The sequence below is a fragment of the Perca flavescens genome, chromosome 16 (assembly GCF_004354835.1).
Source record: "Perca flavescens isolate YP-PL-M2 chromosome 16, PFLA_1.0, whole genome shotgun sequence".
Lineage (NCBI taxonomy): Eukaryota > Metazoa > Chordata > Actinopteri > Perciformes > Percidae > Perca > Perca flavescens.
This window is the reverse complement of record NC_041346.1, coordinates 2,938,589-2,953,972: the sequence shown is the minus strand read 5'-3', so window position 1 is coordinate 2,953,972 and position 15,384 is coordinate 2,938,589. Positions and strand designations below refer to the sequence as shown.

General features: G+C 42.7%; 1 protein-coding gene across 1 annotated transcript in view; it reads left to right on the top strand.

Annotated features, from left to right (window-relative positions):
* Positions 1-15,384, top strand: part of LOC114571091 (tyrosine-protein kinase SYK) — a 44,293-nt gene that overhangs the window by 3,158 nt on the left and 25,751 nt on the right. The window contains exons 3-10 of the mRNA XM_028601884.1: positions 4,136-4,609; positions 6,507-6,667; positions 10,199-10,337; positions 11,733-11,811; positions 11,960-12,015; positions 12,596-12,646; positions 13,274-13,334; positions 13,936-14,095. Coding sequence (XP_028457685.1) covers positions 4,208-4,609; positions 6,507-6,667; positions 10,199-10,337; positions 11,733-11,811; positions 11,960-12,015; positions 12,596-12,646; positions 13,274-13,334; positions 13,936-14,095 — 1,109 coding nt within the window. The 5' untranslated portion in view covers positions 4,136-4,207. The remainder of the gene's footprint in view (positions 1-4,135; positions 4,610-6,506; positions 6,668-10,198; positions 10,338-11,732; positions 11,812-11,959; positions 12,016-12,595; positions 12,647-13,273; positions 13,335-13,935; positions 14,096-15,384) is intronic.

Genomic DNA, 15,384 nt, shown 5'->3' with positions numbered 1-15,384 from the left:
GTTTAAAAGACCCGGGACCTGTGATAATAGAACAGGACCCAACCAAGACCTGATTGACCGTATAAATCGTGGATCCAAACGGGTCTAGGGTCCTAGGGTTTGCTTCAAAAACTTAAACTAGCTTGCCACAGTGGTTTTATAACGTGAAGCACTTTGTGTAGCATGACCTTTTGTATAAAAAAGTGCTATACAAATTTTTGATTGATTGAGTGGTCAGGCCTGAAACACTGTCTGGCAGCTGTGAGACTGCAGACATGCATGACTGCAGTGATAAAAAATGTTATTTGCAAGCACTGGCATGTCCTTAAGAGTGACCCAACACTGAAAGGCATATGCGCCAATCTGCCCAGGTTCATATTTAGGCGTGCCGGTAATATTCGTGACCGACTGGTCCACTCAGACATGTCTAACCCACCTCAGACTACTTGGCTTTCCAACCCACCCCTTGGTTTTTTATAAATGTGGTAATTGTGCGCAATGCTTGAATTCGACCAATACGAAGGAATTTTCACAACCCCCTACTGGCAAGAAATATTCTATCTCTTCATTTATTAATTGTAACAGTACACATGTAGTGTACCTTCTAAAATGCCCTTGTGGACTGGCCTATATAGGTCAAACTAAACGTCAGCTCAAATTAAGGATATCTGAACACAAGACAGCTATTCGGACCCAGAACATAACTTATGCCATGGCGAGGCATTACAAGCAGGCTAATCATGGCTCCCCTGCATCACTGAGGTTCTGGGGAATTGAGAAAATCACACCCCCACCCAGGGGTGGTGATATTATCAATAAACTCCTATGCAGGGAAGCCTTTTGGATACATACACTTGGCTCTTTAGAACCTCTAGGCTTAAATGAAGAATTTAATCTGACTTGCTTTCTCTAATGTCAAAGTGTGTACAGTATAGTATTTAGATAAATATACTTTTAGTCCCCATTGCCCTGTGAAAATTTTTGTAAAAAACTTTTAAATTTTTTTACATTTGTATACATTTTTTACATTTGTATATTTTTGTTTGTATATATTCTTTTTTGGCTTGGCTATAGGCATTTGCCCTTTAACGACTGATTACTGAGTGTAACACCTTGGTTGAGATGGGTGTAACTTTAGATTGTCACCGCCCCTCTTGAGCACAATCACACCTGTTGATGATCCTTATTAAGGGCTCCATTGCCCATTCTCTCCAAGGACTCTGATGAAGATGTAACTATACATCGAAACGTTAGTCACTGTTATGCACCTTAAGAAATAAAATCATCAAGTAGAAGACATCCGTGTTGCACCGGCAATTTTTTTGCTATTTGTGCAGTGCAGAGGAGTTTGCACAGTTGTCTTGCTGTTGTTGTATTGTGGTTACTGTGGTGACTGTGACAGGCATCTCACCGCTAATCTCGCATGTCCAGCTCTTCCTCCACAGCGCTGCAGACGAGGGTCTGGCTAGTCCATACAGCATTCCTGGATGGGAGAAAAACGTGCTCTGGTTTATTGGCATTTCTTTAAACCAATCACAATCATCTTTGGCGGCGCTATGCGCCAGACAGAGCAACGGTGCCTCTGCTAAATAGTCTCAGGAAGGAACTTGTTCTGGTGGAACATGTGTACGTTCAAAAGTAGTTTTGGTCTTGCAACAGAAAACTCAGATTGGACAGATAGTCTAGCTAGCTGTCTGGATTTACCCTGCAGAGATCTGAGGAGCATTTAACCATAGTCATCACAAATCTTAATTTAGAACGCCAACACAAAGAAAGAGGAAGGGGATGGACATCTGGCGGAATTTCCGACGGCACCTGAACAATCCCGGAAATGAAACGTCATCGATATAGACTATCTCACCACTAATGTCAGTGTAGATGTATAGACAAACTTCATGGCTGAAGGCCTTTCTGCTCTTATCAGTTTTGCCCTGCTTGTATAGTATACCTGGTCAGATGTTGGTCAGTCAGTTGATGCAACCCGTCACAATCCAACAGTTGGATACAAACCATTATCTGGCCAACTACTGGCCACATTTCCACGTGGACTATATAAATGGAAATGTCAGTCTTTTGGCCCGCCACTTTGCTCCAGGCTGAAACATCTCAACAACTATTGGATGGATTTCCATAAAATGTTGTACAGATGTTCATGTGAGGATGAAGCCTACTAGCTACTAACACCTGGTCATTATCAGAGCCAAACACCACAGAACACAAACAATATAAGCATAATACAAGCACATATTTTGATTTGATGCAAATAAATCTTTTTCAAAATGTTTTTGACTATGTTGTATATATATTCTAGACTGTGATGGTTTTTTGATTAGTTTTTTATTTAAACATTTGATTAGTGTAATCTTGCATGTATTTCTTATTATTATTGACAGTTATTTGTAATATGTTTTAATATTGTGTGCACCTGCCCGCGGACTGCAGATGGAAACTAGCATTAGCTTACTCTGGTACAAAACATCTTTTCGTAAGATTAATGTATTTTGTACATTGTCCCTGACAAATAAACTAATAAAATAAATAAATAAATAAATTTACCTGCTCTTAGGGAAGAATTTCTGACCAACTCAGTTCTGTAAAAATTGCACAGCACTTAGCGGTAGCAATCGCAACTAACAGCAGCAGCAAACAGTATTGTGCTGTTAGACTGCTCTGCAATGTAATATGTGTTTATGTGTGTGGTTTATTTTAGGGTGATTAACTGATGATCAGCTGATCTGGGTGGTGTGAATGACATTATTTTCCTGTCGGAACCTAAGCTTTATTTTTACACTACACTGTATTTAACTTGTACACTGGCAAGAATACAAGTTAAATTGTGTTTTCTCTAGGTTTGTGAAAGATTTAGATGCAGTTATTTGGTCCCCCCCGGGTTAGGGGTGTTATGTTTTTTTTTAATAAAGAAACAATGTCACATCATTTTGAACCATTATTAGCCATATGTGTCTAAAACATTGAAAAGCTAGAAAATTTGACTAATAAAAAACTTGCTATAGAAGTCCAACTACAATCATTAGATCATTAGATCTGAGGAAAGTCTTTAAAATTAGTTTTGATGCTCATATTGATTTTACATTCATTTGGCTTAGATAGTGCCCAAAACAGCTTGGGTGCTGCAGCTTAGCCTTATAATGGTAGGGAAAACCCTGAAATATCGCTGATACAGAAGTACTGCACTCTTCTCACTGTGTGAATGTACTGTACACCGTGATGCATTCCCTGCAACTGCATCAATGGAGCGAAGGGTCGGATGATTTATCAGCAGACCCAAACAAAATCTGCAGATTTTTACAGTTTTCAGCGGTGATCCAGAATGAAAATCTGCGAAATTTAGCAAACTGTTTTCCTGCCTGGGGTGATGTGTTATCATTCTGAGTCTTATTTACATTTTTCTTAGGCTACATTTACATTACTACGCTTTGGTTTTTGAGTGGATTTGGAGCCAAAAGCGATCTCGGTGCACACAAGTGTTTTTATCTCCAGTAGAAGAACAAATCTCTGTGTGTTAATCTTTAACACGCCCAAACCTCATATCTCATCAACATTCTGGTATACTGGACATAAACAGGAGGCAGTGTGGAGATGCCGCCCACTGCTGGTAGTTACCATGGTAACATTAGTAGCTTTAGTCTCAGAGAACGAGACGTCGTGACCGATAAGAACCAATCAGGAGGAGAAACGTTGACATCGGTGTCGGTGTTGCCAAAGGTCTCCGTTTGAGGCCATTGAGACTGCAACACAACCCCGCAGATTCTAAACCAAAACGGGTCAGAAGGGTTTCCTAATGTCTCCGCTTTAGGGGCTCGGAAACACCAGAGCAGGGGGAATGAGAGGGGGAAATGCCAGAGCAGGGGGAATGAGAGGGGGAAACACCAGAGCAGGGGGAATGAGAGGGGGAAACACCAGAGCAGGGGGAATGAGAGGGGGAAACGAAGCAGAAGATATTCCTTTTTAAACCAAAACGTCCGCAGATTCTGTGTGGCCCTGTTTATCAGTCATCCTGTTGGAACCCAATACTTATGTCTTCATTTTTCATTCTTTGGCTGCATGTTACTGATGTAAAAATCTGTAGTTCACAGTATTTTTTCAGACTAAATTAATCTTGATTGTTACATGGTTCTCCTTTTGTTTGTTTTAGGGTTGATTGCATCCTGGTGGCTGAACTTTGTTCTGGGACTTCCTTAAGGGAGCCACCCCCACAGAAGCCAACATGGCTGACGCAGTGAATGCATTGCCATTCTTCTATGGCAACATCACCAGGGAAGAGGCGGAGGACAACCTGCGGCAGGCGGGCACGATCAACGGCTTGTACTTGCTTCGGCAAAGCAGAAACTATCTGGGAGGCTTTGCACTGTCTGTGTTGTATTCCAGCCGCTGCTACCACTATACCATTGAAAGACAATCCAATGAAACATACGCTATCGTTGGCGGTAAGAGCCACAGGAGCCCTGTCGATGTGATCGACTACCACGCCAGGGAGATGGATGGTCTCGTGTGTCTGCTGAAGAAGCCCTGCAACAGGCCCAGGAACATGCAGCCAAAAGTGGGGCCGTTTGAGGACCTGAAGGAAAAACTGATCCGGGAGTATGTGAAGCAGACATGGAACCTGCAGGTATGTTTCAACTCTCTCCTGTGAGTAGAAGGAGACAGGGGTCTTCTAAAAGTGGGGGATCTGGGGGTCCTGCACCAGAAATTGTGAGCTTCAAACATTTCATTTCCTGCATTTTGGTGAATTTTCATGGAACAATTTGTGCCGTTTCTGCAAAAATGTATAGTGCAAATGTCGTTAATTATTATTTTTAATTATTGTATGTATTGTTCAAAACTTTCTGCATATTCATAACATCACACATTTTTGGGGATTTTTTAAGGAACGCTGTGCATCTGAACAACAGATCTATTAAGAAGGAGACCTTGTTAAAGCCATAAGCTCCTAAGTTTAAATCTATATAAAAGTAAATATCTTTATTTTTCACGGCCCTGTTGAATTCTTCAATCCCCCAATGTATCACAAGTAGAAACTGTTACTGCTTTCCGTCAGGTCAGTTATAGATCTCAACACCTCCAATCACACTTGAAGGCAGCTTCATTTCACGGAGAAAGATAAATATGCTAAATATTGGTGGGGGATGTATGGATGGAACGCACCGGGCAGAGCAGCAGCTCGACCGCCGCACTGTTACAACGCTATTTTCCACCGGGCGCGCCTGCGCTCCGGAGGCGCCGCGTCCCAGAAGTGTGCGTGAAGCCACGAGCCGCAGGGCGTTTGGACAAGTTAAACAGCGAGAGCATCCAGACAAAACACCAACCACCCCCCATATCGTATATGTCTCCTCTACAACAACATGGACGACGAAAGATTCATTTGGAGGTGACGAAGACATGGAGTTTAATTGCAGGAGTGCTTGGAGTGAAACGTAGATAGTAGCATAATCAACATGTGACTGTTCTGTAAAGTTCTTGTAGAGACAATAAAATCTGCGAGTCGCTCCACTTCTGAGACGCTCCAGGTGTGGTGTGGTGCGTAACGCAGCACAGACACGCCCAGTGGAAAATCTGGGTAAGATGACAAAGTGTTAAGAGCAGCATGGTGGCCCAATGGGTAGCACTGTGGCCTCACAGCAAGAAGGTTCTGGGTTTGAATCCAGCTCGTTCCGGGCCTTTCTGTGTGGAGTTTGTGTGTTCTCCCCATGTTTGTGTGGGTTTCCTCTGGGTCCTCCATTTTCCCCACCATCAAAAACATGTACTAGGTTCTCCAGTTGGATCTGGAGTTGGTCCCCGGGTGCTGTGATTGGCTGCACACTGAGGGAAAATCCGTGGACTTTCACCCAGGAGACCGGGGTTTGGTTTGTAACCCCCCCCACCATCTTTTCCTAAACCTAACTGTCCTGTTCCTGTGCTGCATGTCAGTTCCACGTACGTCCCGACACAGAGCGCCAAAAAGTTACACCAAGAGTCCCGACCAAGCGTGTCTAAGTGGGCTTTCATACCTACCTCGTTTGGTCCGGACCTTTGGACTTTTCAGTTTGATCAGAACCAAAATTACAGATGTGAAACCTCCCCCAGACCACGATCCGGACGATTTGTTCCGAGCAAAAGAGGTAGTCTCTGTCCGGATCAAGCTGAACCATGGTCCGGTTCGTTTCTAGTGTGAAAGCGTTTTTTGGATGGTTCGGACTTTCGGTCCAAAATCAAGAAGGTCTAGCAGGTTGGGGTGGTGGATGGGTCAAACACCACAGGACTTTCCTCCGTGAGACCGGGTTTCATGCCCCGTTCTTGTGCCGCATGTCAATTAAACGTACGTCCTGACCCAGAGCTTAAAAAAGTGACGCCAAGAGTCCCTACCAATCATGTCTAAATATGACGTAAAGGAAACCCTTTGCATCAAAAACAAACGCCAGCTGACTAAGCGTTGTTTTTTGATGCGATGGGAGTGTGTGTATTATAAGCGTTTGCTGACAGCTCATGTGTGTGTGTGTGTGTGTGTGTGCGCGTGTGTGTGCGTGCAGGGGGCAGCTCTGGAGCAGGCCATCATCAGCCAGAGACCTCAGCTGGAGAAGCTCATTTCCACCACTGCACACGAAAAAATGCCCTGGTTCCATGGATCCATAACACGGGAAGGCTGTGAGCCCAGGCTCCAAAACGGCTCCCGTACAAATGGAAAATTCCTGTAAGTATTTTCTAAGTGTCTTTGTATAGCTTTTGGCTTATAGCTGTTTATACTAAATTGTGGGATATGAATTTTATCAAATCCATCCAAATTTGACTGATTATTACACTTCTGTGAGAAATTTCTCCAGAGCTCACAATATCCATAACACGCTCAAAGCATATGCTCATAAACACTAGCCATTCTCCACATTAAATAATCAAATTCAGATCCATGTCACAAAAAATCAAAACCTCTGGCTCAAAAAAAAAAACCTACTTGATTGCAAATCAAGTTTTTTTTTTGGGCTTAATTGACCTTAACTGAACATCTTCGGAGTCATTGGAATGGTTTAGGGCTGTCCTGGACTAAAGAAATTCTTAGTCGACTAACACTTATAGGATTTTGTCGACTAATCGATTAGTTGATTTAATTGACAGAGCTGTGCGCTTTGAGAGGTGGTTAAGACAAGAAAAGCACAATATAAATGTAGTTAATTAACCATCTGTAGAACTGAGTTTCTCCACAATTAATCCTGCAAAAGCACCACTTTAAATCTTGTGTTTACCATAAATGTGCTCAGAAGTTTCCTGAAATAAATAATTAAGCATGAATAAGCATAAAAAATCACTATTCGACTAAAGAAATCTTAGTCGACTAAGACCAAAACGACCGATTAGTTGACTAATCGACTAAGAGGTGGCAGCCCTAGAATGGTTATCAGACCGGCTAACAAGTTTTTCACACTATCGTCATGGCTGAGCCGGCAAAAAAGAAGCAGAAAGCTAGGAAAGCATTGTCAGAGGAACAGAGAAAGAGGAAACTTTAAAGCAATCTTCTCAGGCAGGGTTTCCTCCCAGGCTGAGTAGTTCCCCCAACATTTCTAAGTAGAAAGGAAGGAATTCTAAGTAATGACAGCAACACTGTTGGCGCGTCCACATGATGCAAGCCTTGCCCCCCCCACTCCTCCACAAAGTTGCTAGTAGCCAATGAGGACACAGAGGATTAAGAAAACATGAGGGACTCTTCAGAAGAGGTCATTATCTTCACTTGAGTTTCTGCGCGGGAAAGTCACCGGACGCCCCCAATCTTCTAAACATAGTCCTACTGAGAAATCCAGAGAGAGTTGTGTGGAGCTGATAGTCTTAATTAGCTTTGTAGCTTTGTATTATTAAAAATAACTACAAGTAGAAAATAGAGTAGGTTGTTACTCTGTCTCGCATTGCCAGCTCTGTCTCCACAGTAAGGTCAAGCTCCTCCAAACATACATTCTGGGATAGCAGGAAAAAAAACGCTCTGGGTTGTTTTCATCTCTTTAAACCAATCACAATCGTCTTGGGCAGCGCTAAGCTCCAGACACAGAGACGGTGGCTCTGCTAAATAGTCTCAGGAAGGAACTTGTTCTGGTGGAATATTTGCACCCCGCAAAAGAAAACACCTCATACAATATTACGTGAAGTTAACTGTTGACACAATCCAGTATCCATCCATCCATCCATCCATCTTTGTCCGCTTATCCGGTGTCGGGTCGCGGGGGGAGCAGCTCCAGCAGGGGACCCCAAACTTCCCTTTCCCGAGCAACATTAACCAGCTCCGACTGGGGGATCCCGAGGCGTTCCCAGGCCAGGTTGGAGATATAATCCCTCCACCTAGTCCTGGGTCTTCCCCGAGGCCTCCTCCCAGCTGGACGTGCCTGGAACACCTCCCTAGGGAGGCGCCCAGGGGGCATCCTTACCAGATGCCCGAACCACCTCAACTGGCTCCTTTCGACGCAAAGGAGCAGCGGCTCTACTCCGAGCTCCTCACGGATGACTGAGCTTCTCACCCTATCTCTAAGGGAGACGCCAGTCACCCTCCTGAGGAAACCCATTTCGGCCGCTTGTACCCTGGATCTCGTTCTTTCGGTCTTGACCCAGCCTTCATGACCATAGGTGAGGGTAGGAATGAAAACTGACCGGTAGATCGAGAGCTTTGCCTTCTGGCTCAGCTCTCTTTTCGTCACAACGGTGCGATAGATTGAATGCAATACCGCACCCGCTGCGCCGATTCTCCGACCAATCTCCCGCTCCATTGTCCCCTCACTCGCGAACAAAACCCCAAGGTACTTGAACTCCTTCACTTGGGGTAAGGACTCATTCCCTACCTGGAGAAGGCATTCCATCGGTTTCCCGCTGAGAACCATGGCCTCAGATTTAGAGGTGCTGATCCTCATCCCAACCGCTTCACACTCGGTTGCGAACCGATCCAGTGAGTGCTGAAGGTCGCAGGCCGATGATGCCATCAGGACCACATCATCTGCAAAAAAAATTTCAATTTAACCTTTATTTAACCAGGTAGGCCGATTGAAAACAAATTCCCATTTGCAACGACAACCTGGCCAAGACCAAGCATAAACGTGCGAGACAACATGAAGTTACACATTAAATACGCAAAACATAAACATCCAAAATAAAGTAAAGAGTCTGCCAAAAATATGATCAATCAATAAACAGTAGTTTGTGCAATGTGATGTCTAAGTAGTATGGCAGTAACACAATACAATACAATAGTCCAAGTAACGATACTAGCCATCAGGCTTCCTGACTACCTTCACAAACAAAGAAAAGCAACGAGTGATGAAGCACAACAGCTCCACATGTTGCTCTACAGTGAATTGTCTCAGAAATAATTTGGATCAACAATATAAATTTAGTCTAATTTACAAATATGTATTTATGTATTACTTTTTTTAAACAAATTAAAGTTTTGAACAAATCCCAGGATACCTATTTTGGTTCTATATCACTGTCATGTGACCCAGATAATATAATAACACAAATACACAGCCTATGAAGTAAACCATGCCTCTTTATTATCATAAAACATATTTTCTAACTGTTGTTTGTGTTGCTATGTATGGGGTCAAGTGCCAAAAACTAACAATTGTTATAATAATACAAATATATAGTCTGACCAATAATCACTTATATAGTTACAATTTGTAATATCTAACAAAGTCAACAATTACCACAGCTCTCTGCTCTCAATTGACTTTTATTGCGTGAAGGTTTCCTACACATCAATTCCGTCTGCTAGCAAACAACAGAACCATGACTAAAGGCTGCTGTGTGGTGATATTCACTACCAATAGGGTAAAGAACCCCGAACTGAAGTTTTTATAAGCTGCCGACCTGAAAAACTTTATGAAGACAGAAGTGAAAACAGACGTGAGGAATCAGCAGAGAGAATATAGAGACTGTGGGATTCTAGTCTATATCCACGAAGTTCCACTTCCGGGATAGCTCCGGTGCTGCTAGAAATTCTGCTGGATCACGCTCTTTTCGGCTGGATGTCCGTCCCCTTCCTCTGTCTCTGTGTTGGGGTTCTAACCTCCGGTGGATTTGTGAGGACTATGGTTAACTGCTCCTCAGATCTCTGCAGGGTAAATCCAGACAGCTAGCTAGAACTGGGCTTTTTACAAACCATCATTCACATCTATGAAGAAAGAGTTTAAATGATACTACATTCACACCCCCAGTACTTTAACTCATGTTCTTCTTCTTGTGAGTGCAGGATCCGACAGAGAGATTTGAATGGATCCTATGCTCTGTGTTTGCTGCATGAAGGACAAGTCATGCATTATCGCATTGACAGGGATAGGAATGGCAAGCTCTCCATCCCAGATGGCAAGCAGTTTGACACCCTGTGGCAGGTGAGCAATCATTTTTATATTTATTTATCTGTATTTTCATGTTGATCTTTAACTATGACTCTCAGGATTAAGTTTAGGCTTTCCCAGCAGCTGTCTGAAGTGTTGCTCAGTGACTGCTACTCATTTGATTCTTTCAGGAATAATATGATGTTATTTCATGGTTGTTACAGTTACATATGTATCCATTATGGACACTGTCTTGAAATGTGCTGAGCACATGCATACTACGAAGGCCAGGTAAAAATGGTATTGGAACATCTCTACTTAATACAGAGACATGAGATTGATATCCATGTTTACAGTTCACTCTTAGAAAGCTAAGCTAAGCTTAGCTGAGCATAAGAGGACCTTTTTAGGACAAATGTTTTCAGGTTTAGCCGCGCTACTAGCACATCTCTAAGAATAACAATGCTGCAGCAATGAAAGAAGTGTTCAGATCCTTTACTTAAGTAAAAGTTGTAATACCACACTGGTAAAAATACTGTGTTAAAAAGTGTGTTAGTATCATCAGGTAAATGTAGTTAATGTATTCTCCCATGTTAGAAAGAGTAAAGGATCCAACCAGCTGTGTGTTTAATGGTCTCATCATCTCAGCTGGACTTGTAGCCGTTATATTGTCGGCTAGTTTACTTTAGAATCAAACATCAGATTTATAAACTACATGTGTGCAGAAATCTGAATGTGTAAAGTAACTAGTAACTAAAGCTGTAACAGATGAATGTAGTGGAGTAACTAAAGTAACTAGTAACTAAAGCTGTAACAGATGAATGTAGTGGAGTAACTAAAGTAACTAGTAACTAAAGCTGTACCAGATGAATGTAATGGAGTAACTAAAGTAACTAATAACTAAAGCTGTAACAGATGAATGTAGCGGAGTAACTAAAGTAACTAGTAACTAAAGCTGGAACAGATGAATGTAGCGGAGTAACTAAAGTAACTAGTAACTAAAGCTGTACCAGATGAATGTAGTGGAGTAACTAAAGTAACTAGTAACTAAAGCTGGAACAGATGAATGTAGTGGAGTAACTAAAGTAACTAGTAACTAAAGCTGTAACAGATGAATGTAGTGGAGTAACTAAAGTAACTAGTAACTAAAGCTGGAACAGATGAATGTAGTGGAGTAAAAAGTACAATATTTCTCTCTGAAATGTAGCGGAGTAGAAGTAGAAAGTGACATGAAGAGAAAAGACTCAAGTGAAGTACAAGTACTTCAACATTTGGACTCAAGTACAGTACTGGAGTAAATGTACTTAGTTACATTCCACCGCTGCAATGCTGTCATATCATTTTGGCTTCCGAAGGATGTTACAGACTTTACACTTTTAGTCTTGTGTGTTACTGATGCATATATATAGTCCCGAGTGTGTGATATGTGACTTTCTTTCTGGGCCACAGCTGGTGGAGCACTACTCCTACAAACCGGACGGCCTGCTGCGGGTGCTAACAGAGCCGTGTCCTCGACCTGACGGGGACGGTAAAAACACTCACAGCTAATCCAAACATGTCTACAGCAAGACTCACACTCAAACACACATGTGCTGCGCATGGATTAGTATCTAACAACTAAACGTTTAGGAATATATTCAAGTCTGATCCACATTTGTCATATGCTGTGTTTATAGTGCTGATTAGACGGCCAGTACTCCCACAGGACCATCATGGATTAATTTCTGCCTTGGTAAATTGTGTGTGTGTGTGTGTGTGTGTGTGTGTGTGTGTGTGTGTGTGTGTGTGTGTGTGTGTGTGTGTGTGGTGTCAATTATGCATTTGCATATTCTCATGGTCCTGTGCCGACACTATGCACCAAAAACAGGATGTAAGTTTGTCCCATACCTGCCAACATTGATCATGTATTAATATTCATCTTTAGATATATTTTCAATCACAACTTTGTGTCTGAAATGGGATTTAATGCTCCATCTGGTTGTTACTCTATGTTTTCTGACATATTTATAAATAATAAGAGGGGGGGTTAGCAAATACGTCTTTTTATGATTTAGGGTGAACCAACACTCTTTTTGTACAGTCCAGTACTTGTCTGTACAGTAAAATGAACATGGAGATGTTGTATACTGTATGAACAGTGTCTCTCTTGTAGTTTACAGTTGAATGAGTCAGTAATATGAGACATGATGTGGACATGTCCTGTTTGGAGCTAACTTTTGCCCTGAATCTGCCTCTACTGTACTGATCACATGCATGACCGTTACATTAGCACGTCGTCCTCTGATAACCTCTCTGACGTTTTGTTTTTTTAGCAGAATGCAGCAGTTTGGATTATCTTCAAACTCATACCCGGCCTAAAGAAGGTGCACTAACACTCCTCATAAACCTGTTGATCAATGTCTTGTGAACCCCTCCCCCCCTGAACCCTTCCCCCTGTGTGATTTTGCTTCAGTTTGGAATGGATTGCTTGTCACTAACACAGCACAGTTTTCCTTCTCCTAGGCTAAATACAGGTGTTCCCACCATACATTGGTGCATAAAAGTGTATCAGAATGACCCTGGGGGAGGACACCCAGAACCCACACCACCCAGACCCCACATTTTGATATTCCCACAAAGGCCCATTCTGAGCCAGGAAAAAAATATTTATATATATATATATATATATATATATATATATATATATATATATATAATATACTCTATATATATACTCTGGGGGACACGCTGAATAGGACAAAGTCTCAAAACGTTGGCGTGTTCCTTTTAAGTCAAGGGTGAATGAGTTCTGAATATGAGGAGAACTACACATCAAATTCTAATGTTTTATTGAAAATGAACCTAAACATTCAGAGGGCAAGTCTAGCACTAGAACACAGGTTATAAACTAACGGTGGCACCCTGCTTAATTCACTCAATGCAGATGACTTTTTAGCAGTGCATCATGTATGTGTTTTATGTGTTTTCACGCTGTTTTTCCTCTTAAACAGAGGGTATCTCGACACAACACCACAGGTAATTCAAATCCTTATGAAAGCAATAATCAAGCAGGCGGAAAAGGTAAGGACGTTTAAGCACACTTGTATTCAAAAGATTCCTAACTTGCTGGTACGTTAGTCCTACTGTAGCTTCCCTGCACTCTAATGAGCTTCTGCTGTTCCTTCGGTAGAAGGCGGAAGATCCGGCAATCCGGTAAATAAGCTGTTGTCGATCCAGACTACATGCATGGTAAAAGCAGTGGGTGGGGTCAAAACATGTATGTTTTAGTGACACGCAGGACATAACGGCACATGAACCCCGATCTCCTGGGTGGGAGTCCTGTGTTATTTGACCCATCCACCACCCCAACCTGCGTCCTTAGACAGATTTTTGGTCTTTTTTACTACCCCCTACCGTTGCCGCTCGTCATACTACATCATCTAATAGTATCTAGGTCGAGCTGCTGCTATGCCCAGTGCGTCCCATATAGACTAAAGGGTGCCTTGTGTGTCGGTTTCTAACCCTAAGAGCCACCCAAGTGTCAGTATTTGACGAGTTGAGAGAACAGGTTGTTTAATGATATCTAACTTCACTTCACATACAAGTTTGCATACTGTGCAAGACAGACTGATGTGTCAATCACTCAAATGTGTCATGGTCATTTCTCCATCAGAGGCCATGCCGATGGACACGGAGGTGTATGAGAGTCCATACGCAGACCCAGATGAACTAAGGAGTTCCACAGTGGATCGCAGCCAGCTCTTCTTGGAGGATGGAGAACTGGGCTCTGGGAACTTTGGTACAGTCATGAAGGGCATCTACAAGATGAGAAAGTATGTTAAATCACATAGCATCACATTAAAGGGCAACAATTGTATAACATTTTCAGGATTATACTTGCATGACATAACATGCTTTAATGTTTTTTTCTCATACTGCCCATGGCTGCTGCACCTGTATTCACCCTCTGAATGAGATGCTCTGTAGGAGCGCCTGTCTCTTTAATATCTCCTCCCGATAATGCCTAGTCTGCTGTGATTGGTCAGCGTGCTTTCTGGAATCTCCGGAGCCTCCGCTCCGTGTTTCACTAGTTAAAGCTGGAGCTACTGCAACAGAGTAAATAGCAGGACTTTGTACCGTGAAAAATCACCAATAAAGGCTTCTAAACCAAATATTACACAACTGGACATGTCTCAGCAGTAAAGTGACCGGAATTTGGGGAGAAATTACCAGCATTGGACGAGATTACAGCTATGCCGCGTTAGCATGTAGCTACTTAATAGTTAGCAGTATGCTAACGTAAGTTTGTAGTGGAACGAAGCAGAATTTCCTACTGTCAAAAAAAATCACAGATAAATTCAATTCAATTCAATTTTATTTATAGTATCAAATCATAACAGAGTTATCTTGAGATACTTTACAGATAGAGTAGGTCTAGACCACACTCTATAATTTACAATTTACAAAGCCCCAACAATTACAGTAATTCCCTCAAGAGCAAGCATTATAAATGGCTATTGCGACAGTGGCGAGGAAAAACTCCCTCTTGGGAAGAAACCTCGGCAGACCCAGACTCTTGGTAGGCGGTGTCTGACGGGGCCGGTTGGGGGTGTGATGGCGATAATAGTCGCATTGAAAATAGTGGAACAGTGACTTTGAAGGTAGTCGTTGTAGTTCATGTCACAGCAGGACGTTGCGGGATGAAACGTGGCGCTGCAGAGCATGGGTGGGTGCAGCAGACGCAGCAGGACGCGGCCGGGCGTTGAAGGGAATCGCAGAGCATAGCTCTGCGAAGAAGAAACATAAGGACTCCGGGGAGTAAACTCCCCAGAGCTAGGTTAGTAACAAGCAGTTCTGGGACAGGATGCATACAAAAGGAAACAAATGAAAACATTGATGAGAGGCTGTACTGACCTGCCTCCCTCTACTCACACTATATTATTGATTATATGATCAATAAATCTGATGACTACGAAGAGAAGCAGGTGGGCCCGGTTAGGCGGACGCTGCAACTCCTCACTCCACCATGAGGTTAGCTGGTTCCACAGGAAAGGAGCCTGGTAGCTGAAGGCTCTGGCTCCCAGTCTACTTTGGGAGACTCTAGGAACCACAAGTAACTCTG